The following is a 26,777-nucleotide window of genomic DNA, read 5'->3' on the forward strand; positions in this document are numbered from 1 at the left end:
CTTGTTGCTTTTTACTTAGTATGGCTGTATGGTAACTTCAAATTTCACTGTACCTTAATTGGTACATGTGACAATAAATTGATCTTTAAATCTTGATTCACCACATTTTCCACACAGGTACTGCGCTGAATACTGTGGGTTTGTCCCTGATCATCGATCATTTGGACAAGGTGTACGTGAGAGGGCTGGACGTCTGGAAATACAGCCGCCATTGAGAATCCTGCTTTGGCACTGGAAGTCTCTAATTTTCTAACAACAAAAACATGAACTTGCAAGTCTAGAAGTTCAGTTCTTTGACTTCAATGAAATGACTTTCAGCAGCAGAGTGCAGTGTGCTGACAAGACTATAGGGCTGTCTAATGTTACTAACCAAGGATACATTTTTAGGCACTGTGCCCTTAACAGTGACATGCCAAGACATTTCACAGGAGAGATGTAAAGTAAAGTGTCAATACAAGGGCATGCCGGAACTATTAATGCAGGAACCAAAAGTTTGGTAAAAGAGGATTTCAAGACTTCGTTTCAGACGGAAGCAGATAGGAGCAACGTCCAGATCTTGAGGCCGGGCCAGTAGAAAGTAGGACAGCCAATGGTCGAGGGGTCAGCACAAGAGGACAGATTTAGAACAGTTTAGATTTCACCAGGTAATTTTCAGATTTGACCCAAAGCATCCAGTGATATATAAAAATGATGAGGGATACGCCAGGCTGTTCAATTGGCACAGCTCGCATTCAACACCATCATCCATTTCAAACTCATTGTCAAACTCAGGGAACTGTCTCTGTGCTCCTCCCGATGGAACTAAATTCTTAAATTCATCATCAGCAGATCTCAATCAGTTCCGATCAGCACCAACATCTCCGTCTCGCTGACCATCAGCGCAGGGGCATCTCAGGGCTGCGTGCTTAGTCCCCTGCTCTGCCTTTCTCTACACCCATGACTGGGTAGCCAGACACAGGTCCAAAGCCATCTTTAAATACCACCATTGTTGGACGGATAATAGGTAACCATGCGTCAAGAGTACAGAAGGGAGATTGACAAGCTTATTGAGTGATGTCAAAATAACAACCTTGCTCTCAAAGTTAGCAAGACCAAGGAGCTGATGGTTAACGTCAGGAGGGGAAAGCTGGGGCATCATTCACCTGTCTTCACTGGCAGGATGGTGCTTCATATCCTGGCAAATATGGGGAAACACTCTTGAATCTTGAATCTAGTGACTCCTGAATGAATTCTAAGCCCATCTTCGGGCTTGTACCTGACATTGGGCTTGTTAATATGTTGTCCAGGTATGAGATGGAACAATGTCATTTCTCTTACTTTCCCTGTCCTTCCTTCTGAGATCATTGAAGTTATTTGTGTTTCTCTGCAATTTGGATAGGACACAGTGCCACTGAAATTTGCTCTGTATATCTGGCAAATTATTCCTTGGGATAGAAATGGAACATTTCTATCTATGTATTACAAGCAATCTCACCCTCTTTGCCTGCAGATATGTATTGGTATGAGAGTCTGTGAAGAGTCTGTGTAGAAATGAAAGCCATAACAGGAGCTCGTTATTAGGCAATCCTGATATATGGAGGGTGTTCATAGTCATACATCATGGAAACAGGCCCTTCAGCCCACTTACCCACCGACCAAGATGCCCCATCTATGCTCATCCCCCCTGCCCGCATTTGGCCTATATCCCGCTAAACCTTTCCTATCCGTGTACCTGTCCAAACGTTGATAAATACATTTTGAAAGATCGGGGAATTGGGGGTCATGGCCAACAGACACATAAAAGGAATTGAGGCTATGATTATGTTCAATGGAGCGGCAGATTTGAGGGACTGAATGACCTATTGCTAGGGTTATTTTAAAAATGCTTTCAGTACAATTATGGTACTTACAATCGTAACTTCTTGTTAGAAAATACAGAAGATTCATAATTCTGTTTGAAGATATCCCTATTTTCCGTTGATACTCATCCATCGGCTGCTAATAAGGTTGTTGACCAGTGAATGGGATTTGTGGGCTGATAGCTCCATCTGCTGGTGATGTCTCGAAGCACAGGATCCCGCTGTCACACGTTAATCTCACACAGATACAAACTTACCAAACTCATGTCAATAGTCAATTTATTTGTCACATACACATAAATGTGCAGTGAAATGAAAAATTACCCGCAGTTCAACAATAAGACCAATAAGAATAATCAATAAAAATGCAATAACACATACAATTATAACCAAAATCATAATCATAATCAAAAGGTATAAAGCCGGTTAGTCCAACAATGAAAATCAGTGCAGGTGATTTTCTGGCATCCACCGATTTTCTGGCATCCACAGTTTCAGAGCGTTACTGGATTACCTGTTTTGCCGAACCAAGGGAGGTCACCGGACCTGAGAGGAGTCAATTGGTACCGGAACGGTCTGCCTGGGCAGCCGAAGAGCGGAGACATCCACCGCAAAGTTGGCCTCGGAAGTTGGCAATGGAAACGGATCTGCCGGCTCCAGCTGGGCCGGAGTTCCAGAGACCCGGCCACAGGGGGCAAATTCGACCCACCACCGATTGGAGTAGAAGTCCCAACAACGTTGTGATCGGCCGCCTCACCCTGCCTGTGCGCGACCTTTTCAGGGGGGGATTTCAAGTGAACTCTCATAATTTTGTCCAGATTAAAGGAGGTGCCGGACCACCAGTTGCTGGAAAATCGGTGGTGGGCCTGTATCTATAACAATCCAGCGAACTGTGGTGAAATGGTCCCAACTCGTTGGATATTTTTTAAATGTAAAACATAGGGCTCTCAAATTAAATGCACCTGGACACATTTTACATGAGAGAAGAGAGGATGGCTTTGAACACCATCCTTTAAAGCACATTATTCCTGAGTCTGAAGAAGGGTCTCGACCCGAAACGTCACCCATTCCTTCTCTCCCGAGATGCTGCCTGACCTACTGAGTTACTCCAGCATTTTGTGAATAAATCGATTTGTACCAGCATCTGCAGTTATTTTCTTACATTATTCCTGAAGTCAGCCTCAAACTGGAGTGAGCGCTGGCATTTACACCAGAGAGCTTCTGTGTATGGATTTTTACCAAAGGATTTCCTGTTTTAAAAAGAATGGCTTCACCTGAAAGCCTGAACAGACTGATCATTAGATCCATTAGAAAAAGATAGAAGGGCCACGTCTTCACGGACTCTTATACCTATACAGAGAAATTGCAGGCAAAGAGGGTGAGATTGCTTGTAAATACATAGATAGAAATGTTAAATTACTATCCCAAGGAATAGCTTGCCAGATATACAGAGCAAATTTCAGTGGCACTGTGTCCTATCCAAATTGCAGAGGAACGCAATTAACTTCAATGATCTCAGAAGAAAGGACAGGGAAAGTAAGAGAAATGACATTGTTCCATCTCATACCTGGACAACATATTAACAAGCCCAATGTCAGGTACAAGCCTGAAGATGGGCTTAGGATTCATTCAGGAGTCACTAGATTCAAGATTCAAGAGTGTTTACCATATTTGCCGGATATAAAACAGATCAATGAAATTATTACTTGCTGCAGATTTACAGGTATATCGGACGCAACCAGAGCAAAAAAACAATAAATGATCAATTACTTCCAGTATGTAGAGTAAACATAGTCGTGCATAGTCCATAGTGATTTAGTGCTGTGACTTTAGACTCTAGAAATACAGTGTGGAAACAGGCCTTTCGGCCCACCGAGTCCACGTGGGATTGGTTCTCTTTGTGTTGGTATCAATGTGCTGGGCCCAGCACAGATCTGCAGTGACGTGCACACACAAGAACGTGAAGCTGTTGACTCTCTACACCATCATCCCGCCAGTGAAGACAGGTGGATGATCCCTCGGCTTTCCCCTCCTGAAGTTAACAATCAGTTCCTTGGTCTTACTAACATTGAGAGCAAGGTTGTTATTTTGACATCACTCAATAAACTTGTCGATCTCCCTCCTGTAGTCTGACGTATGGTTACATGTTATACAATGGTGGTATTTAAAGATGGCTTTGGACCTGTGTCTGGCTACCCATCCATGGGTGTAGAGAGAGCAGAGCAGGGGACTGAGCACGCAGCCCTGAGGTGCCCCTGCGCTGATGGTCAGCGAGACGGAGATGTTGGTGCCAATTGGTACTGATTGAGATCTGCTGATGATGAATTTAAGAATTTAGTTCCATCGGGAGGAGCACAGAGACAGTTCCCTGAGTTTGACAATGAGTTTGAAATGGATGATGGTGTTGAATGCGAGCTGTGCCCATTGAACAGCCTGGCGTATCCCTCATCATTTTTATATATCACTGGATGCTATGGGTCAAATCTGAAACGTTCCTGGTGAAACCTAAATTGTTCTAAATCTGTCCTCTTGTGCTGACCCCTCGACCATTGGCTGTCCTGCTTTCTACTGGCCCGGACTCAAGATCTCATTGCTCCTTTCTGCTTCCGTCTGAAATAAAGTCTTGAAATCCTCTTTTACCAAACATTTGGTTCCTGCATTAATAGTTCCGGCCTGCCCTTGTATTGACACTTTACTTTACATCTCTCCTGTAAAATGTCACTGTTAAGGGCACTGTGCCTAAAAATGTACCTTGGTTGGTAACACTAGAGAGCTGTATAGTCTTGTCAGCACATTGCACTCTGCTGCTGAAAGTCATTTAATTGAAGTCAAAGATCTGAACTTCTAGACTTGCAAGTTCATGTTTTTTGGTGTTAGAAATCTAGGCACATATATCTCAGCAGATCATGCCATTCTGTGTAGGAAGGAACTACAGATGCTGGTTTATAGGGAAGATAGACACAAAATGTTGGAGTAACTCAGCGGGACTGGCAGCATCTCTGGAGAAAAGGAATAGGTGATGTTTTAGGTCAGAGCCCTTCTTCAGACGCTGTGAGACTCTGGGAGAGTCCCATTCTATGATAGCTTCACCAGATTCCACCATGCGACATCTTTGAGTGAGTGGATTAGTTCACAGTTTACAATGAGCCAGAACCGCCCTGGGGCTGTGGGGATGACAGAGGAGCCTTAATCCCACCTTCAGTGCATTTGAGCCTCATGTCAAATCTTGCAATGTCGGAGGCTGAGAGGACACCTGATAGAAGAATATTAAATTATGAGAGCCATAGATAGTGTAGACAGTCAGAACCTTTTTCCCCAGGCTGGAAATGTAAAAGACTCGAGGGCATAGCTTTAAGGTGAGTTTATAGGAGATGTACGGGGCAGGTTTTTTACAGATGGTGGTGGGTGCCTGGAACATGGTGCTGGGGGGTGGTGGTGGAGGCAGATTTGACAGTGGTGTTTAGGAGGCTTTTAGATAGACACGTATATGCTGGGAATAGAGGGGTATGGATCATGTGCAGGCAGAGGAGATTAGTTTAGCTTGGCATTATGTTCAGCATGGACATTGTGAACCGAATGGGCCTGTCCCTGTGCTGTATTATTGCATGTTCTATGTTCTGAAGTAAAAGGACCGTGTCAGAGCTCAGTAGTGCACCAATTCTCAGTGTTACGTTACCGAGTAATGCCAGGGCAGAAATTAAATAATGGAGCAGCTAAAAATAAACTCAATGGATTCAGTTACAGAAAACATTTAATTCCCTCCCTGGATCCCAGCGTGTAGAATAGAACCAGCAGTCCGAGCTGCGGGCCGACTTTGCTGGAAGCACCCCACGCCAACATCTGGTTCACTGACTTTATCCCAGCATTAACACCACAAAACCCAATTTTGATCTAACAGTTCAGAAGCACGGCCAATAACAGCTGCATTATTCAACATGTCCTTGTCTAGGATTCTTGTAACACCTGGTAGATATTTGGCTCTAATGACCATGGACCTTCTAGATCATTTATTCCTGTGGGCTCTGGTCACATTCACCACATTAAAAGCTCTGGGCCTGTACTCACTGGCATTTAGAAGAATGAGGGGGGATCTCATTGAAACCTAACAAATGGCAGGCCTAGAGAGAGTGAATGTGGAGAAGATGTGGAGTGGTAGATTCTAGAATTAGAGGGCACAGCTTCAGAATAAAAGGACGTACCTTTAGAATGGAGATGAGGAGAAATTTCTTCATCCAGAGGCACCTGAATCTGTGGAATTCATTGCCGCAGGAGGCCGTGGAGGGCATGTAATTGGGTATTTTTAAAGCTGAGATTGGCAGGTTCTTGTTTAGTAAGGGCATCAATGGTTAAGGGGAGAAGGAAAGATGATGATAGGGTTGAGGGGGAAAATAGATCAGCCATGATCGAATGACAGAGTTGACTCAATGGGCTGAATGGCCTAATTCTGCTCCTATGTCTTTTGAACTTAAGCAGAGGGATCCTCATTTATGAGATATATGGGATTCCCCTTCTTCTGCTGAACTCTACAAATCGATGTGCCACAGAGCAGACTTATCCCTGCACATTGCATTTGTGCCTGAATCAAAAAGATCAAGAAGACCCAGCTGTGGAGAGTCCTTTGCATCCATAAGATAGAGATGGGAATCTTTGTACAGATATTTGTTGTTCCTGTGTCCCATTCAGTGATTATTGTTAAAGGTTTCAAATGAGATCAGGGTCCTTTGGATGTAATTACAAATTCTGGATTTCTGAATCCATTCACTGGTTTAGCTTACCTACTGCAAGGATATTGGCCATTTGGAAAATGATTATCCATGGAGAAATCAGCCCAAACATCTTGTTCATCCTCAATTAAAGAAATGTTTCAGATGGTGGTCAGCTCGTAAATACTGTAAGAATAAAAATGAACTTTTTTGTTAGATGTAAATGCATTAACCTGTACCGTATTCCTCATTGGTGAACTATAGTGTGCGTAAAGAGCAAACATAGCATTCAGCAGAGCTGTGTGACTGGAAGAATAAAGACAAATCGGGAAATGTAATTAATGAATAGTGCTCTGGAAATCAAACATGTGCCTATCCAAAGGCCTCTTAAATGCTCCTCTCATATCTGCCCCCATCACAACCCCTGGCAGCGTGTTCCACACACCCACCACTCTAGGTGTAAAACACTTTGCTGCTCTCACCTTAACTCTACCCTGATCAATATATGTCCTTCAGCAAACAACACAGAAACAGTTTTTCTGGTCATTATAAGTCCAAGCTGGACTTTGCTGGGTGAAAATTAACCAGGGAAGTTGCAGATGTGCAACAGGTTGGACAAAATCTGTCAGAAAAAGAGGGACAAATGTACTTTCACTGTTTAGGTCGGGAGTTCCTAATTTGTTTTAACTTTATTGTTTAGAATGATTTCATTTCTGTCACTTGCCAAACAAGAATTTGCAACCGAATTCATCTTCCTGTGGGGGGGGGGAGTGCATTTAATTTCTACTGCACTCAAGTGTTTATCAGACATTAGCACTTACTCATCTGAAGCCCAAATTTATAGCACAACGAGTGTTATTTAGCGTGGTGGCCACTTCCTGATTCACTCCCGAACGTCGGAAGTGTGGAGACGGGGCCGTTGGTGAGACCCATCCTGTCACAGGGCTTGTTTGATAACGATGTGTTAACCAAGTGCAGGAAAAGGGTGTTTAGCAGCAGGCAAAATTACCACTCCAGTCACATGATTCTGTCCGTTCTGCTTAATCACTTTAGTTTAGTTTAGTTTAGCGTGGAAGCAGGCCCTTAGGCCTATCGAGTCCACACTGACCAGTGATCACCCATACAGTCGTTCTACCCTACACACAAGGAACAATTCACAGAAGTCAATTAACCTACAAGCCTGCATGAGTTTTGGAATATGGGAGGAAACCGGAGCACCCAGAGAAAACCTACATGGTCACGGGGAAAATGCACAAACTCCATACAGACAGCACCCGTAGTCAGGATTGAACCTGGGTCTCAGGCACTGCAAGGCAGCAACTCTACCACTGTGCTGCTGTGCCACACTAATTACTTAGTTGGTAATTTGTAGTTGGTGATTAGATTCAGTTTATTTGTGAACATTTGTGATTGGAGTGAGGAGGTAAAATGTGTTGCCTCTACAGAGCATACCTGGCTTTAGCTGAGACTGCCATCTCTAGATACCATTTAAGTGATAAGGGACAGGAATGTCACACCGAGCAGGTAGAAAGAGAGGAGGAGGTTTAACTAGGAGGATATGGCCAGCTAACGCCTTCACCTACAGAAGTCCTGAGGAGCCTTTGGAGATGACACTTACATAAGGAGATGTCTACATGGGGCAGTTACAGAACTGTGGCTGGACCCCTCTACCTGTGGCCCAACATAACTTCATGCCAGGGTCATTCCCACTGGTACTGGAAACCTCGCCTGCATCTTTCTTCCATTCTTACTCAAGTCCCACCCTCACCTTTCTCTCCAGAACATTATCATAACTGCTTCCTTCTTGTGCCCTAAGGCAGAATATCTCATTCCCATTTCTGCTAATTTACAACCTCTCATTCTTTTCCTGTGCATCATCTCCCTTTACATAACTTGACTTCTCTATCTTACTCTCAGGAAATGGCATGTGACCAATATAAACCAACGTTAAGAGCATGGTGTCCACACATCTTTTCACCATGCCTCCATTTCTTGTCCTGTTTTTTTTTCAATTTTTGCATTGCGCTTCAATAATCACTACCCAAAGCACCAGATGAGAAATAACCAATGTGCAAGTCTAGCACATAAAGCTCAGAGAAAGGCACTAATTGATATATTTGTAGTTGCAAATAAAATAGTTAACTAACCTAAGTCTCAGCTTAGACTTCTCTGTATCCACGTGGTCTTCATCCACCTTTTTTGGATGCTCCCTCACCCCTGAGTTCCTCCAGCACTTTGTGTTTGGCTCAAGATTCCAGCATCTGCAGTTCCTCATGTGGAAGATGGCAGCGTGATGGAAAATCTGCCATCATCTTAATCAATAATTGAGCTGGATGGTTTACTGCATTACCAATACTTCACAAATACTGCCCGATCTGTTGAAAATTTCCATTTTGGATTAATTAAAGTTTTATTTTAGGAAAATTTTCCCTTTGAAATGCAACTGACGTTTGAACAGCTTTGTGTGTTAGCCGGAGACTTCCTGTCTCCTTGTAAATACGTAAACAAAACAGACGTTCTCCAGAAAATATTGAACAAAAGAAGCAAAATACAAGGTGCTCACAATCACTCAGCGGTTCAGACAGCATTTGCGGAGGGAATACAAAAAATATTGTTTCCCATTCTCTCCACAGACGCTGCCTGATGCACTGTGTTCCTCCTGCACATTGTGTAAGAAAATAAACTGGTTTAAATCTGATACATGAGTGAACATATCCCGACGTGTCACAAGATGGAGCTCATGTCCATTACCAGAGCTCTGTAAATAAGGAAAAAGGATAAACGTTTATTCCAGTGGTTGAATCAAAGTCTAGGATTTCAGTTGAGATTTTACTATCTATTCAATCCAACCTGCCATATACTAACACTTTGGTTTGATCAGCAGTATATACATGTACTTATTTAAACACGCTGCAGAATGAGGTGCTGGAGTAGCTCACTCTGAAGACGGGCCCTGACCCGACTTTTTACACAGAGGGTGGCGTATCCCTTGAAAGCACTGCCAGGGGTGATGGTTGAGCCAGATACAATCGTGGCATTTAACAGACTTTGGATGGGCACACAGATACACAGAGAATGGAGGGATGTGGATTATGTGCAGGCAGATAAGAATTGGTCTTGGTATCAAGTTCAGCACAGACAATGTGGGCCAAAGGCCCTGTTCTTGTGCTGTACTGTTCTATGTTTTAATTCCTGTGATATCGTACAGAAATCAGCTGGACTGGAAAATTGAATTAAAATAAAAGTTGACTCAATAAGCATTGGACACTGCAGTTTGATTGCGTGAGCCTGTCCTTTATTTGTGAAGTGCAAGCGCTTTGGACAAGTAGTTTGGCACAAGGACATGCACATTTAAAATATTAGAATTCAACAAGAGTCAAACAATTGAAGACCATGGCTGCTAATACATTTATAGGCGATTAAAGCTAATCATAAATACACTAAAGGAAAAGGTTTCTTACAGCTTCAGTTTAAAACATACAATTAGTTGCAAATTCATTGCATAATGCTAATTACCAACGTAGTACATGTGCGGCCTGCCTGATCCTTGGATCTTAATTCCGAGATCTTCCCACTTGTGAAAGTGAACCCATCAGGGAGGCTCCCCCACCCCCCCTCCCCCCCTCCCCCCTCCCTCCTCCATTGATGCTGCCCAACAAATGTAGGCAATGGAATGTAGGCAACAAGCACAATTACCCCAGTCTTCATCCAAGAACCAAAAGGACCCGACCATAATTAAATTCTTCCTCGGCTGTTGTTCCCCTTCTTGTGGAGCTGTCCTAGGGAGGCCATTTCCAAGCAATACACCTACCCATAACCTGGCAAGCATTGTGCAAAACTCACAGACACAATCTCATTGCGGTCAGTCTGGGACTCATAACCTTAAAGCATGCCACTCGCTGTAATTGCGTCTCTTGATAAAATGTGACAGCTACAATCATGCTTTATCAACTAGGCAATACGTAACTTACTCTTTGGTTATTTAACATTCAGACACATGCTGTGATAGGGGGGATACAGTGAGCACCAGCCTCTTTGTTGTCAATGAGTCATGATCAGCAGTGTTGCAGGCAAGTGCTTTCTGTAGTAGTAACTCTGCAATAATCAGAAGCAACAACATCCCCCCCCCGCATATCAGAAAGGCTAACACTCAGACGCTCAATTATCTAATTGCAAATTAAAATAAGCTGCAAAGTCTACCTTCGTCAGAGCTGGCCCTCAACATGATGCACACAAGCTGAAAGGTTCATTTACTTATGGCTCTGACGGGTTAAGCTTGATTCCCCAAGCAAAAGTGTCGCTGGTTACTGTGAATATGCACATACACAGTGATCGATGTACAACTTCTACTGTGGACAGTTAGAGAACATGGATATCAACCTCACAGCCACTTACAAATCTCTGGAGTGACAACTATGGCAAAGCAGCTGGGATCAGTGATTCTAGCAAATGGGGCATTCCCAACATTAACCTGCAAAACCCTTTGAGCAGTGTTAGTGAACTCCTTCATACCAACAAACGCGGCCAGTGCAGGCAGTGCGGAATGCCACACTATTGCACAAGACTCGTATGCACAACCATAATGGCCGATCAAATCAAGTGGTGGGATTCTAATGTCTAATACCAACTGCTTGATTACATTCTGCATTGTCCAACAAAGGTAGGTATGCAGCCAGCTGTAAATTACTGCAAGATGGCAGAAGACCCAGTCATCAACCAATATTCTTTATTTCCCGGGTCAATATCCATGGAGCTTTTCATGTAATACCCTTACATCCTACATTAGATTTCATTCTACTACTCCCAACTCCACCAATGCCACCAATACTATTTTCTCCAGAAATGACATTATCATATTTATGACAGATCTAACCAAAAAAGGACACTCATACTGTATGTAATAAGACAGTCCTCACCATTTGGTGGGAGAAATTGTAGTATAGTTCTGGCATCCAGTCCTCCAGGGTCAATGGGTGAAGGAATGGAAAGCCAACAAAATCAATTAGTCCACATCAAAAACATTAGCTGGAGGTACGGGGAAGTCTAAGTGATTGACCACAACCTGGAAGGGTTGGAGGGCGATGGAGGGGTGGTGGTGCATCCTTACAAAAGTCAGAATCACCTCTTGAGGAACGGAGCTAATGCACAAGAAATAATCAAGATTTAATTCTGCAAATGATTATTTTGTGTTGAGCAGATCCTGTGCTATCTCTTTCACTCATCATTACCTGCTCTATCATTTCACCTATTTATTCAATTTTAACATAGGAATCAGGGTTTTACCTCATCCAGGCCATTTAGTGAGTAATTTATTTCAATAGGAACATCCTATCTCAGTCACAGACCCAGACATTAGTTTTATTTAGTTTTTGTTTTAGAGATACAGCATGGAAACAAGCTCTTCGGCCCATCGGGTCCACGCCGACCATCGATCACTCATTTGTACTAATTCTATGTTATTCCATTTAGTCATCCACTCCCTACATACTTGGGGCAATTCACAGGGGCAATTAACCTACAAACCCACACGTCTTTGGGATGTAGGAAACCGGAGCACCCGGAGGAAACCAATGCAGTCATGGGGAGAACATGCAAATTCCACACAAACAGTAGCTGAGGTCAGAATTGAACCCGGGTCTCTGGCGTTAAGCAACAGGATTAGGAGGCTAATTAGGACATTATTTCCTTGGATTTACGGGCAGGTGCACATAGGTTTGAACTGCTCCATATGGTTTGTGGAACTTTCAACACGTAAGGAACGACCCTTAGGACTGATCGTCACAATCAGGTTGGGCTGATGGTTAGCCATAGAGAACCCACGGTCAGTTACAATGTGGACATCAGCACATTGAGGACTTCTGCATTTGGGCACCACATATGGAAGGAAAGGCATGCTGGGGAGTTCTTTAGTGTCCCGAATGCTCCAGATATAACCAGAGCTGGCACATTCAGTGCAGCCCCCTACAGTTGAATGATATCACCAAAGTTAACTGTAAAGGTAAATGAAGGTAAGTTTAATTAGCTCTCTCCATATTTATGTTTGAATTAATAATAGTTTTGTGTTTTCACAATAAAGTTTTTATTTTTTTAATTTAAATACGTTTTAAATGATTGCCAGAGGCATTTGAAACAGAGAAACAATTCAAACATGGAATGGTTAGGGTTAGGAATCGAGGCCTTGATCTTTCTGGGAACTATGGGACTGCCAAGGTTGCAGCCAGTGGGTGGGTGATATCAAGGAAGGTGGCCTATTCATGTACAATTTTATTTACAGTCAATGGAAAAATTAAGAACCTGCTGTACACCTACTCCTCCTTTAGTGTGAAAGACTACATAATGTACATTTTCACCCAACAAAGTGAATGATTGAGACTGATAGTCTTTCCTTTGAGAAATTCGTTTTCCCTGGAACAATGATAGACCTGGCTGCAATATCTGGCTGCAAAGCTTTTCATTGTACCTTGGTACACGTGACAATAAATTAAACTTTCTGCAGAGTCTGCAATAACCGAGGCTAGAAGATGTTAAAAGCACTGAGAAGTTTCTTAAAGATGATAATTTGAACAGGAAGCAGTGGATAAGTGCTGAAGATTCAAAGATATCTGCTCAGAGATAGACACAAAGTGCTGGGGTCTCTCGGCGGTTCAGGCAGCATCTCTGGAGAAAAAGCATGGGTCATGTTTCGAGTGGAGACCCTTCCTCAGACTTCCAAGGCAGTCTGAAGAAGGGTCCCGACCCAAAACGTTACCCATCCTTTTTCTCCAGAGATGCTGCCTGAACCGCTGAGATACTCTAGCATTTTGCGTCTATCTTCGGCAGAAAAACCAGCATCTGCAGTTCCTTTCAACACAAAGATATCTGCTTGCTGTTGCAAGACTGATAGTTTCAGTTTGGCTTGCTGTCAAAGGCTATTTTTGCAGGTTAATGTTTTGCCTGGTAATTCATCTAATCACACCAAAGCAGTAATAACCAAGATTAGAAGAACAATGGATATGGGGGCTAGGTTTTGGTGGTAGGGTGTCCGGATGCAAGGTTTCAGATGCCGAAGTGTTTGTTCATCCTGCTGAGAGCATCAGAGATAGTATCCAGTTCATTGCGAAGTTCCTTCACCACATTAGCGATGCTCTTGGTGTCTTTCAGAACATCCACCGTCTGCGTGTAGGGGTTGTATCGCACACTGAATGGACGCTTGATGGTCTTTGCAAATTCCCTTCAAGAGCAAAATTGATAAATTAAGTTAATGAGCTTTCTGTGCCAATATAAAGACTTCCTCCACTGGTGCGGCAGAGAGTCCCAGGATCCAACCCCGGCCTTCTGTGTTCCTGACTGTAAATATATAGTTGCTTGGAGCCCACATCCAATTTGGTTTTAGAGATACAGCATGGAATCAGGCCCTTCAGCCCACCGAGTCCCCGCCGACCAGTGATCCCAGTATATGAACACTATCCTATACACTAGGGACAATTTACAATTTTTACCAAAGCCAATTAACCTACAAATCTGTAAGTCTTTGGAGTGTGGGAGGATATATTAGCCCATATCCCATGATTATAAAACCAAGTAGAATAACAACAGACAGTGCTCTTTTTTGCAATATAACGATTGAATTAGTGCTAGTTGTGTAGGTGTTTCCCCATACTTCTACACAGTATGTAATATATAAAATAATGAGTGAGCAATATAACGTAAATAGTGAATTTTGATTCAAGATGGCCTTGAAACACTTGGTGAAATCCTTTTCCTTCATTTCCCCACTAAGCCTTTCACCAATTACTTTCAATCTGTCCCTCCTTTTTGACCCTTTTACGAAGAGAAACAGACCCCATTTCCTCCCTCTAGACCACTCACAATTATAAACACACCTCAACCTCTATTTCGAAGAAAATAATCACAGCAAATCCAATCCTTACAACAAACATGTTCTGGTCCTGACAACTTACTTATCAATCTTCTCCACGTCCACATCAACCTTGCAATATTGTGTCCAGAACTCTATGCAGTACTAAAACTGGTCTGACTATTGTGTAAGAAGGAACTGCAGATGCTGGTTTAAACCGAAGTCTGAAAAAGGGTCTCGACCTGAAATGGCACCCATTCCTTCTCTCCAGAGATGCTGCCTGTCCCGCTGAGTTACTCCAGCTTTTTGTGTCTATCTCTGGTCTGACTATTGTTGTATATAGTTAATAAATAATCTCCTTGCGTTCACATTCTGTCTCCTCAACTAATAAAGAAATGCATATGTGTGTTAAGCTTTTGGTAACCATCTTATTAACCTGCCTTGCCACCTTCCTCCATGCTTCTCAGTAACGCTCCAGTTATTGTATAATCCTTGTCTTGCTGTCACACCAACCATCTCCCTACCCGCAACCACACTAAATGCATTACCTTACACTTCCCTAGGCTGAATTCCATTTATTGATGGATGATCAACTGAACTGACCATTTATATCCTCCTTCAAATTGCTACTTTTTTCCTCCCTGTCAATCACACAATCAAATTTTTGTACAATCTGCAAACTTCTTTATCACACCCCCTCCATTGTCATCTAATTCTTAATATACACCACAAACACCATGGGTTTGAATAGAGTCCTGTGTTTAATTCACTGCATAGTCCTCACCCCCCTTAGAAGCATAGAAACATAGAAAATAGGTGCAGGAGTAGGCCATTCGGCCCTTCGAGCCTGCACCGCCATTCAATATGATCATGGCTGATTATCCAGCTCAGTAACCTGTACTTGCCTTCTCTCCATACCCCCTGATCCCTTTAGCCATAAGGGCCACATCTAACTCCCTCTTAAATATAGCCAATGAACTGGCCTCAACTACCTTCTGTGGCAGAGAATTCCACAGACTCACCACTCTCTGTGTGAAGAAATGTTTTCTCATCTCGGTCCTAAAAGACATCCCCCTTATCCTTAAGCTGTGACCCCTGGTTCTGGACTTCCCCAACATCGGGAACAATCTTCCCGCATCTAGCCTCTCCAACCCCTTAAGAATTTTATATGTTTCAATAAGATCCCCCCTCAGTCTTCTAAATTCCAGCGAGTACAAGCCTAGTCTATCCAGTCTTTCTTCATACCCCCAAGTCCCCTGCCTACTCACCTCATCTTTTCTTTTGCTTCCTCAAAACTTTCTGAAACAAAGTAAACATCTTGAAATGTGGTGATGAGACACTCCTGCTTGCAAGTGACTTTCGGGTCGAAAGGCTTCACCTTGGCATTCCCCGAGATCGAGTACTGTAAGGTAATAGAATGCACAGATCAGTGGTCTTCAACAGGGAGGTAGAAACAAGGAATTGCAAATGCTGCTTTACCCAAAAAAAGACACAAAGCGCTGGAGTAACTCAGCGAGTCAGGCAGCATCTGTGGAGAACGCAGATAGGCGATGTTTCGGGTCAGGACCCTTCTTCAGACTGATTCAGGTTCTCCATGGATGCTGCCTGAACTGATGAGTTACTCCAGCGCTTAGTGTCTTTTATAGACAATAGACAATAGACAATAGGTGCAGGAGTAGGCCATTCAGCCCTTCGAGCCAGCACCGCCATTCAATGCGATCATGGCTGATCACTCTCAATCAGTACCCCGTTCCTGCCTTCTCCCCATACCCCCTCACTCCGCTATCCTTAAGAGCTCTATCCAGCTCTCTCTTGAAAGCATCCAACGAACTGGCCTCCACTGCCTTCTGAGGCAGAGAATTCCACACCTTCACCACCCTCTGACTGAAAGAGAGCTTTGCAACTTCAGTACTCCTGCTTGAGTAATGAGTAAAAGAATATTTTTTTTTAAATGCAGATCACCACAAACTATAAATACGAGGTCAATTCAGATGCAACACTTTGAAGATATCAGGGTGGGAGGTTGTGAACAGACCAAAGGAAGTGAAGAGTTTCAGAGTTCTTGGGACTTGTTAAATAATAGTTTATCATGATGCAATGAGCACTAATGAGGAAAGAAGTAGAAACTACGAACTGTTGCAGCTGGAGCCGAGGAAGGAAAAGAGGAACACCTATTAGTTTTTGTAAAAATAGAAGTAAACCCGAATACTTGCAATGGTGAGAATGAGGGCTGGAGATCAGAGAAAGGTGCAATGGTGAGATTAAGGGTCGGAGGATCTGCAGGTGATAATGTCCTCATACTCTGGATAATTCCAGATAAAACACCGTGCAAAGGAAAACAGGAAAGTATCCTTCCATCACACTTTGATGCTAACTGTGCAGGTCAAGTGCAGATCCCAGCCTCAGAATAACTCTCACCTTCAGCTCACTGACAGAGGACAGCAGACCTGCCCCATACACTCTCAGCAGGCCATCCTGTTTACACAGTCCAAACTCCACAGTGAAGAAGTAACACTATAAAATAAATCAACAGCAAAAAGGGTCATTAAAATTCAGCTAACCGCATATACCAATTAAAACCTGCTCGCAAAGTTGCTATGACTTACAGTGGCTAGTTTCTGAACTGCTTCATCAGAGGCTCCCAGAGAAGCCAAGCCAATCTCCTGAGAAAACTGGGCAAAACTTGGCTCAGCCAGAAGGGGAACATGTCCCATCAGCTCATGGCATGTGTCACTGAAAGCAAAAATACAAAAGACTGCCAAATGAGAGAATAAAAAAGACATTGTGACTTACTAAAACTATGGCATTGTCCATACAATGGGGGTGAACAAAATACTAAACTGTACATGTTACAATTAAAATCCAATTAAAGACATAATTTGGACAGCAACATTGCAATAAATAGAAAACAAATATCACTTTGAGGATAAAAATGCCATGTAATGTTTCTAAATATATATTTTCATGGAGGAAGCTGTTGGCTTTGTCTTGTGGGGTCAACTTCCTTACTAAGAAAACATGTTTAAGTCAGGCTGTGAAGCTGTAGATTTATCACAGTCATGGAGTTTTCAGCATGGAACTGTGCTCTTCAGCCCATCATATTCATGCCAGCCGTGTTGCCCATCTACACTAAATGTGTATTTTGTAATGTTTAATTTGTACAATGGGATTGGTCTGTGAGTCTGCAACTTGGTGTTATGGGTGACATTCATTCAACTCTACGGTCATTTACACATTTTACAGACATGGCAAATGCAATGCTAACGTTTATTTCAAGAGGGCTAGAATACACAAAGAGGGATCTAATGCTGAGGCTCTATAAGGCGCTGGTCAGGCCGTATTGTGAGCAATTTTGGGCACCATATCTGAGGAAGGATGTGCTGGCCCTGGAGAGAGTCCAGAGGAGGCTTACAAGAATGATCCCAGGAATGAGTGGGTTAACTTATGACCATTTGACAACTGGGTCTATACTCGCTGGATGGTGAAAGGCTTGGATAGAGTGGATGTGGAGAGGATTTTTCCACTAGTGGGAGAGTCTAGGACGAGAGGTCATAGTCGCCGAATTAAAGGATGTTCCTTCAGGAAGGAGATCAGAAGGAATTTATTTAGTCAGAGGGTGGTCAATCTGTGGAATTCTTTGCCACAGAAGGCTGTGGAGGTCGTCAATGGATATTTTTAAGGCAGATAGATTCTTGATTAGTATGGGTGTCAGGGGTTATGGGGAGAAGGCAGGAGAATGGGGTTTATGAGGGAGAAATAGATCCGCCATTCAATCATGGCGGAGTAGACTTGATGCGCTGAATAGCCTAATTCTGCTCCTATCACTTATGACCTTAAGATAAAACTCTTCTCAATTCCTCCCCTTAATGTAAATCTTACTCTGCATTTTAAATCCATCTTCATTGAGAATTCACGGTACTGAACAAACTACCTTAGTACTTACATTGGAACTCATTCAATACATTTGACGTTTTAATATTAATCCGTTTACCTAAGGCCTGCAACCTACAGTCTGCAAGGGCATTAGAATACATCTGTTACATTGCACCCCCCCATTAGTATCGAATAATTTATCAGGTTTCCTTCCTGAGTCCCTTATAAGGTATTCCTTCCTGAGTCCCATTATACATCTTCTACTAATGAAATTAGGAACAGTTGTCACTTAGGCTGTAATACAAACTATATTTAAGTGTTGGGACTCACTCTTAAATCTTGGCAGAGGTGTTAAAGAGTTCCTTTATTTGCAGCAGTGGTCTCTGATTTAATTTTATTTAAATTAAATAAATGTGTTGCTCCGCATAAATCAACTCATGCTGTCCTACTGGGCTGCTCTGCCTTACACATTGTTCAATATCACACTGGACTGTAGCAAATGAGACACTCACGGTTCAGGTGTGTACAGAGGGTCTGAACTGTGCCTCACATATTGAGTACAATGAAAGACTCGGAAAGCCAGACCAGCCAGGAAGTCCCGGGGAGACAGGTATCCAGCCACTGGTCGGATAGTGAACCCAGTCAGTTCTGAAAGGTAGGAGCAAAGAGTTAGGGCATAAGTGAAGGAAGTAAATTGAGCAATTAAATGAATGTCAAGAATAGACATGAACACAGGATTGCTCGATGTTGGTATGCAGCATTTCAACCAACAAGTTTATCCTTTTTAAGTCGATTAACCTAATCTCACACCACCTCACCCAACCACTCTTTTCTTTCTGTTAATGTCTCTAATAATGTCCACTGCAGTTGCCTTTCCAGGTTATTTCACTGCACAATAAAAGCATCTAACTTTCTTTTTCACCACCAAATTCCTTGTGTTCCCTACACTTGAGCTTTCACAATATAAACAATGTTCCTGGAACAAAGTTGTCAACTTCAGTCATCTTTTAAAAAATGGAAGATCACTATAATTCGATTTCCCCTTCGTAAATAACACGTCAGCAAACCAGTTTCTCGCCCTTTAAATATCGTAATGATTCCAAACTAATGATAGCAGAGAGAATGCACACAGTCTTTTTCCAAAATAATCCAGAACTAGAGGGCATAGGTTCAAGATGCGCAGGGCCATAGGAACCTGAGGGGCAGCTTTTTCATACAGAAGGTAGTGGGGTTATGGAACGAGCTGGCAGATTAAGTATTTGAGGTAGGTAAATAACAAATTTAAAAGACATTTGGATAGGTAAATGGATAGGAAAGGTTTGGAGGATTATGGACCAGGCACAGGCAAATGGAACTAATTTAGATGGGGCATCTTGGTTGGCATGGACGAGTTCATAAATTCATTAGTCATAGAAGCAGAATTAGGCCATTTGGCCCATCAAGTCTACTCCAAAATGGTTGATCAATCTTTCCCTCTCAACCTAATTCTCCTGCCTTCTCCCCATAATCTTTGACACCCTTACTAATCAAGAATCTGTCAATCTGCTTTAAACATACCCTATGACTTGGCCTCCACAGCCGTTTGTGGCAATGAATTTCGCAGATTCACCATCCTCTGACTAAAGAGATTCCTCCTCATCTGTTTTTCTAAAGGTACGTCCTTCTATTCTGAGGTCCTAGACTCTCCCACTAGTGGAAACATCCTCTCCACATGCATTTAATCCAGGCCTTCCAGAGTTGGACTGAAGGGCCTGTTTCTGTGCAGAGTCATTGGCAGCTACACTCTCAAAACCTTTTCTGTATCTGATCATTTCAGGTCTTGACCGTGTTAATGGATATTTTCCACAAACTGGTGGAATACAGGTTTCACAGAGAAAGTAATTAATTTGGGATCATTTGATACATATTTGATGAATATAATATAAATACCCTCACTCCAGTTATTGTCTGGCTGAATTATAATGGATGCCGAGGAATAACATGTCTCTGTATTAGGATACTTAAAGGAAATGTAACCGGTGTTCCCCTGAACTGCAGTATTTCTTTGTATTTACTTTTTTGTACATTAGAATTTCCAATACTGGTGTTCAAGTCCTGGGGTACAGTGTACAGTTTCCAAAGTACCCATTCATAGTTCCCACACTGAGCCTTTGTGATAGAAACTGGATCGGAACATGCGGTCTCATGTTTATATGCTCTACATGATTCAAAATCATGTACTCCATGCATTTGAGAAAATGATCCATTGGAGGCCCGACATTAGACATTAGACTTTAGAAATACAGCGTGGAAACAGGCCCTACAGCCCACCGAGTTCTCACCGACCAGTGATCACCCTGTACTCTAGCACTATGCTACATATTAGGGACAATTTACAATTTACAGAAGCCAATAACCTACAAACATGCAGGTGTTTGGAGTATGGGAGGAGACTAGAACACCTGGTCTAAACCCACGTGGTCAAAGGGAGAACGTACAAACTCCGTACACACAGTACCCATAGTCAGGATCGAACCTGGGTCTTTAGTGGACCACTGCACCACTGTGCTGCCTAGAGATGATCTTTGGGAATTCTGGATCAGGATCATGTACAATTATCCTGATGTTGGCATGGACCACTCACACATAAACAGCTGTCAAAATACTGTCAGCCTGCTGGGCGTTAGTAAATGAATCTGACTGAGCCATGGAGTCCAACACTTGGGAGAGATCCATTTTAAGTAATATATTTACTTGCCAGGATGATTATCTCCCATATCTAACATAGGCATCAAAATACAGTCTGAAGAAGGGTTCCGACCTGAAACATCACCTGTCCATTTCCACTACAGTTGCTGCCTGACCCACCGAATTCCTCCAGCACTTTGTGTTTTGCTCAAGTTTCCAGCATCTGCAGTTCCTTATGCCCTAAAATATAACCTATTTTAGCATCAAACCTGGAGGAGACTCATGGTGTCAAATCAGGAACTGTGATTCATAGAATCAAATCAGAGAATGTGTAACTTGCAACCACAAGGGGTGATGTGAGGCACTAACCCCATCAAGCAAGGGTAAAATATATGACAGGTAACTTCAGAGCACAATACTAGATGCTATTGATCATTATTTACTGACACCATGAGATGCTTTACCAGTTGTACAATGACACAGCAGTTATAACATTAGAAAGTAAAATCAAATTCATGATTTTCCACAGTATTATGATTTCTGCAACTCACCCTTAAGGAATTTGGAAACGTCTTCCAACTGAGGGATATTGTCCTCCCTGTAACCGCAATATTTTGTTAGCAGAGGCAGGTTCTTGAGATATTCTCTGCAGGCGTGGGTTGGATACAGCTTAGTCAACTCTCGGAAAACGGTGCCCCAGGTCTTTACTTCTTCCTCAGTAAATTCTATCCGTGGAATGGGATCGCCACTGAGGGAGGTCACAGTTAATTTTGCATGGCCTTGCATACCAGCTGTGAGGGGTTACTACAACATCTCAGTCTATTTCACGCCAACATCCTATTGGGTAATAGTTCTTTGTGACATTGTGCTCAAAGTAAGGGATATTTACTCTTGTGGGAAAGAAATGCTTTTCCATCAATTCTCATGGTGCCAATATCAATATTTCCTATCGACAACAGTCTGCCTTGGAAGTTTTGTTCGCACAAGAAAAGATTGGAGCAAAAGTCAGGTTTTAAGGGACATCATAAAGGAGTGAATTTCAGATCTTAGGTTTTGACAGCTGATGACACAATTTCCACTGTTGGAGCAAACTATGGAAGTGCAAATGGACGGAACTTGAGGATCACATTTATCTTTTAAGGTTGTGTGGTTGGTGTTGTTTGCAGAGATGGTGTGGAATGAGACCAGGATGTATCTGATAACAACTATGACCATTTCCATTGATGTATTGTTTAATAATGAATCAATGGAGATCAGTGAGCGGTGAGTTTATCTGCACAAGAATCACTCCCATCCCACCAAACTGGCATTACTCCATTTAAAACATACATTTAAAAGTTATGTTTTGTTTAAACTTTGGATTACTCCTTTTATTTTTCAATAACAAACCTAAATTTTATAATGTACTCATCACATCTCATGAATGTTCCTCTCACCGAAATTTGGTGCAAATGACAGCTTTCATTCCCTAGAACCAGGTCTACGAATGAGACATCTCTACCTTAAAGTCAGCCCTCCATACAATTTGCCTGCCAACTTTTGATTCCAATTCCCCTGAGCCAGATACCCTCTTGTCCCACTGAAATTGTGCAGCATTTGTACATTGTTCTATACTGACAGTGGTTTCTTGGAATAAGTTTGAATCACGTCTCAAAATTCCTCATCCTGAATATAAGTTCCCCAGCCACTCATCACATCCCTTGAGCTCAGGCTTTCCTACAGTAACTTCCCCAGACTGAGGAATGTACCATAATGGAAGTGAAGATAATGTCACCAACATGTTGATACAGTTGGGCAGCACAGTGGCAAAGCTGGTAAAGCTGCTGCTCACAGCGTCAGAGACCCGGGTTCGATCCTGAGGGTGCTGTTTGTGTGAAGTTTGGAACCGCATAGATTTTCCCCGGGTGCACTGGTTTCTTCCCACATCCGAAAGAAGTGCAGGTTTGCAGGTTAATTGGCCTCTGTAAATTGCCCCTAGTGTGTAGGAAGTGGATGAGAATGTGGGATAACATAGAATTAGTGTGGACGGATGTTAGTCAGCGTGGACTCGGTGGGTGGAAGGACCTGTTTCCAATCTGTATCTCTAACCTAAACTAAACTAAACTAAAGAAAATGATAACGTCAAATAATGCTCTTTCAACTGGCATAGGATGGTATTTCAGGATTATAAACTGTGCACTTACTATTTATAGTCCATGGCCACATCAGCGAAGTATTTTCTCCTTTTTCGATATACATTGTCTTTGAATCCCTTTTGAAGCCGGAATAAAGAAATGAGGAAATATTCAGTCATTCTCTCAATCAATGAAACATTGAAGACTAGACACAAAATGCTGGAGTAACTCAGTGGGACAGGCCGCATCTCTGGAGAGAAGGAATAGGTGACATTTCGGGTCGAGACCCTTCTTCAGACTGATGTCAGGGGAGTGCATGGGACAGAGATAGAATGTAATCGGAGACAGTAAGACTGGTGGGAGAACTGGGAAGGGGGAGGGGATGGAGAGAGAGAGAAACCAAGGGCTATTTGAAGTTAGAGAAGTCAGTGTTCATACCACTGGGGTGTAAGCTACCCAAGCGAAATATGAGCTGCTGTTCCTCCAATTTGCGATGGGCCTCACTCTGACAATGGAGGAGGCCCAGGACAGAAAGGTCAGATTGGGAATGGGAGAGGGAGTTAAAGTTCTGAGCAACTGGGAGATCAGGTAGGTTAAGGTGGATTGAACGTAAGTGTTCAGCGAAACGATCGCCGAGCCTGCGCTTGGTCTTGCCGGTATACAGGAGTTGACACCTGGAACAGCAGATAAAGTAGATGAGGTTGGAGGAGGTGCAATTGAACCTCTGCCTCACCTGAAAAGACTGTTCGGGTCCTTGGATGGAGTCAAGGAGGGAGTTAAAGGGACAGGTGTTGCATCTCCTGCAGTTGCAGGGGAAAGTACCTGTGGAGGAGGTGGTTTGGGTGGGAAGGGACGAGTTGACCAGGGAGTTGCGGAGGAAACAGTCTCTGTGGAAAGCAGAAAGGGATGGAGATGGGAAGATGTGGCCAGTAATGGGATCCCGTTGGAAGTGGCAAAAATGTTGGAGGATTACATGCTGTATGCCATGGCTGATGGGGTGGAAGGTGAGGACAAGGGTGATTCTGACCTTGTTATGAATGGGGAGGGGGAGCAAGAGCGGAGCTGTGGGATATCGAGGAGACCCTAGTGAGAGCTTCATCTATAATGGAAATGGGGAAACCCGTTCCCTAAAGAATGAGGACATCTCCAATGACCTAGTATAGAAAACCTCATCCTGGACATAGATGCAGCGTAGATGGAGGAATTGGGAGTAGGGGATAGAGTCTTTACAGGAAGCAGGGTGGGAAGAAGTTTAGTCTAGATAGCTGTGGGAGTCAATGGGTTTGTAATAGATGTCAGTCAATGGTCTGTCTCCTGTGATGGAGACGGTGAGATCTAGAAATGGTAGGATGTCGGAGATGGTCAAAGTGAATTTGAGTGCAGGATGGAAATTAGTTGTGAAGTTGATGAAGTCAGTGAGTTCTGCATGGGTGCAGGAGGTAGCACCGATGCAGTCGTCAATGTAGCGGAGATAGAGTTCTGGGATAGGGCCAGTGTAAGACTGGAACAGTGATTGTTCAACATACCCTACAAAGAGGCAGGCAAAGCTGGGGCCCATGCGAGTGCCCATAGCTATGCCTTGGATTTGGAAGAAGTAGGAGGAGTTGAAGGGGAAGTTGTTAAAGGTAAGGACCAGCTCTGCTAGGCGGAGGAGAGTATTGGTAGATGGAAATTGGCTGGTTCTATGGTCGAGGAAGAAACGGAGGGCTTTAAGACCTTCCTGGTGGTGGATGGAGGTGTAGAGTGACTGGACATCCATAGTAAGGATGAGGAGTGGGGGCCTAGAAAACGGAAGGCATTGAAGATTTTATAAAAACAACCCCCACCCTTGTCGTTTAAAAAAACAACCCCCACCCTTGTCGTTTTAACATTGAACATTGAACATTAACAATATAAACATTGACGACTGACAGTAATCATGAAAAGAAACTCTAAATGATATCACCTCATAGTTTACTCAGATGTGTTTCACCTCAGCTAGACATTCTAGGTGATGGGTGGCACAGTGGTGCAACTGTTAGAGCTGCTGCCTCACAGCACCAGAGACCCGAGTTCGATCCTGACCTCGGGTGCTGTCTGTGTGGAGTTTGCACATTCTCCCTGTGGCAAAGTGGATTTCCTCCGGGTGCTCTGGTTTCCTCTCACATCCCAAAGATGTGCAGGTTTGTAGGTTAATTGGCCTCTGTAAATTGCCCTTAGTGTGTAGGAAGTGGGGTAACATTGAACTATTGTGAATAGTGATCAATGGTTTCAGTGGGCGTAAGCCCTGTTTTCATGCTGTATCTCTGAACTAAAACTAAACATTCAATGAATTAATTGCAATGTGTCACTCAGACCCAGAAGGTCCATTGCCAATCATTGATCCAATGTATATCTGTGCTATTGTGGCCAGTAATAAGATGAACCTGTTGCTCACTTTTAGTCTCCACACAGTGACCATCCTCAACCACGTCTCTGATGCAAATGGATTTCAGGGAATAGATAAGTGGGTCAAGTCTGACCTTCCCTATTGCAACTCACACATAATGGGTGGTGTTGCAAGGGCTACAGTTAGCCTGCCAGCAATCACAGTTCTCATGGAAAGATCAGGCAAAAGGATAATGAATGCTATGTATAAAAAAATCCAATGAAGTTTGCCTCTGATGCCACTACACTGATGCATTCACTGAACCACCCCAGAATAGGTGACACAGGCAGCTTCCCCGTGAATGTGAGAGTTCATTTCTGAATAAACGTTATTCCAGCTCTGGCCCTCGTACACAGAATGTCACAATCGCCTTTTGATGGCTTGCTGCTGCCAAATGCCCATGAATCATTCATTTCTTTAAATCAGAAAAATTTGAAAATGGGCTTAAGCAGTGCTCTATTAGTGGAGAAAATTATGTTGATAGGCTTATCATTCCTTGCTGTTGGTGTCTATGATAGATAATCATCCTAAGCTGTTTGAGGGCCTGACTGCCTAATTTAATTAATACATTTTATTTTTAAACAATTTATTTTTATTTATATTTATTATATTTATTTTTAACAAATGATTCGTTTCTGAACTACATGCAGCCAGCTGAAAGCAGGGGAGAAGGCTGAACTCATGAGGTAACTGACTTTACGGCACTGATGTTGGGCATGGAGAGATTTGCAGAGAACAAGAAGTGACTTCAGACCTCCTGACCATTCCCTCCCTCAACTCCTAAATCACCACCTCCCTTGCACTGTCACGGTCCCTAGGACATTCCTTTTGGAACAATCCCATGATCAAGACCGCTTCCTTGGCTTTCCCATACAAGTCTTCTCCCTATGGCCTGGCAACTAAGATTTATTACTACAGGTGCACCACCGATTTTCTCACAACTGGTAGTGTACCTCCTTCAATCCAGACAAAATTACGAGAGCGCACTTGAAATCCCCTCAGAGGTCCACCCCGCTGAAAATGTGGTGCCTAGGCCGGGTGAGGCGGCCAATCACGGCCTCATTGGGATTTCCGCGGCCGATCGGCAGGTTGAATTTTCCCCCTGTGGCCGGGGCTCTGGAACTCCGGCCTGGCCAGAGCCACAGATCCGTTCCCATGGTCAGCTTTGCAGGCCAGTATCTTGGTCCCCTGAGGCCATGACCTCTGTTGGTCTGGTAAAAAACGGATAATACAGCAGCGCTGTGGAACCAAGGGTGCCAGAAAATTGGTAGTCGACCTGTATTAGTTAGACATTATCAATGTCTAACTATCATAGACGTGACTCAGTGGTCATATATT

General features: G+C 43.1%; 1 protein-coding gene across 3 annotated transcripts in view; it reads right to left on the reverse strand.

Moving 5' to 3' along the window:
• Positions 1–13,283: 13,283 nt before the first annotated feature.
• Positions 13,284–26,777, reverse strand: part of LOC144602279 (tryptophan 5-hydroxylase 1) — a 31,571-nt gene continuing 18,077 nt past the window's right edge. For 2 of the 3 annotated variants that reach the window (XM_078415183.1, XM_078415184.1), the window contains exons 5-11: positions 23,102–23,169; positions 21,470–21,666; positions 18,764–18,899; positions 16,985–17,111; positions 16,797–16,892; positions 15,647–15,780; positions 13,284–13,751 (exon numbers count right to left, since the gene is read on the reverse strand). In XM_078415183.1, coding sequence (XP_078271309.1) covers positions 13,577–13,751; positions 15,647–15,780; positions 16,797–16,892; positions 16,985–17,111; positions 18,764–18,899; positions 21,470–21,666; positions 23,102–23,169 — 933 coding nt within the window. In that variant the 3' untranslated portion in view covers positions 13,284–13,576. The remainder of the gene's footprint in view (positions 13,752–15,646; positions 15,781–16,796; positions 16,893–16,984; positions 17,112–18,763; positions 18,900–21,469; positions 21,667–23,101; positions 23,170–26,777) is intronic. The other variant, XM_078415185.1, reaches the window with a different exon arrangement.

This window comes from Rhinoraja longicauda, chromosome 18 (assembly GCF_053455715.1).
Source record: "Rhinoraja longicauda isolate Sanriku21f chromosome 18, sRhiLon1.1, whole genome shotgun sequence".
In the NCBI taxonomy this organism is placed as follows: domain Eukaryota; kingdom Metazoa; phylum Chordata; class Chondrichthyes; order Rajiformes; family Arhynchobatidae; genus Rhinoraja; species Rhinoraja longicauda.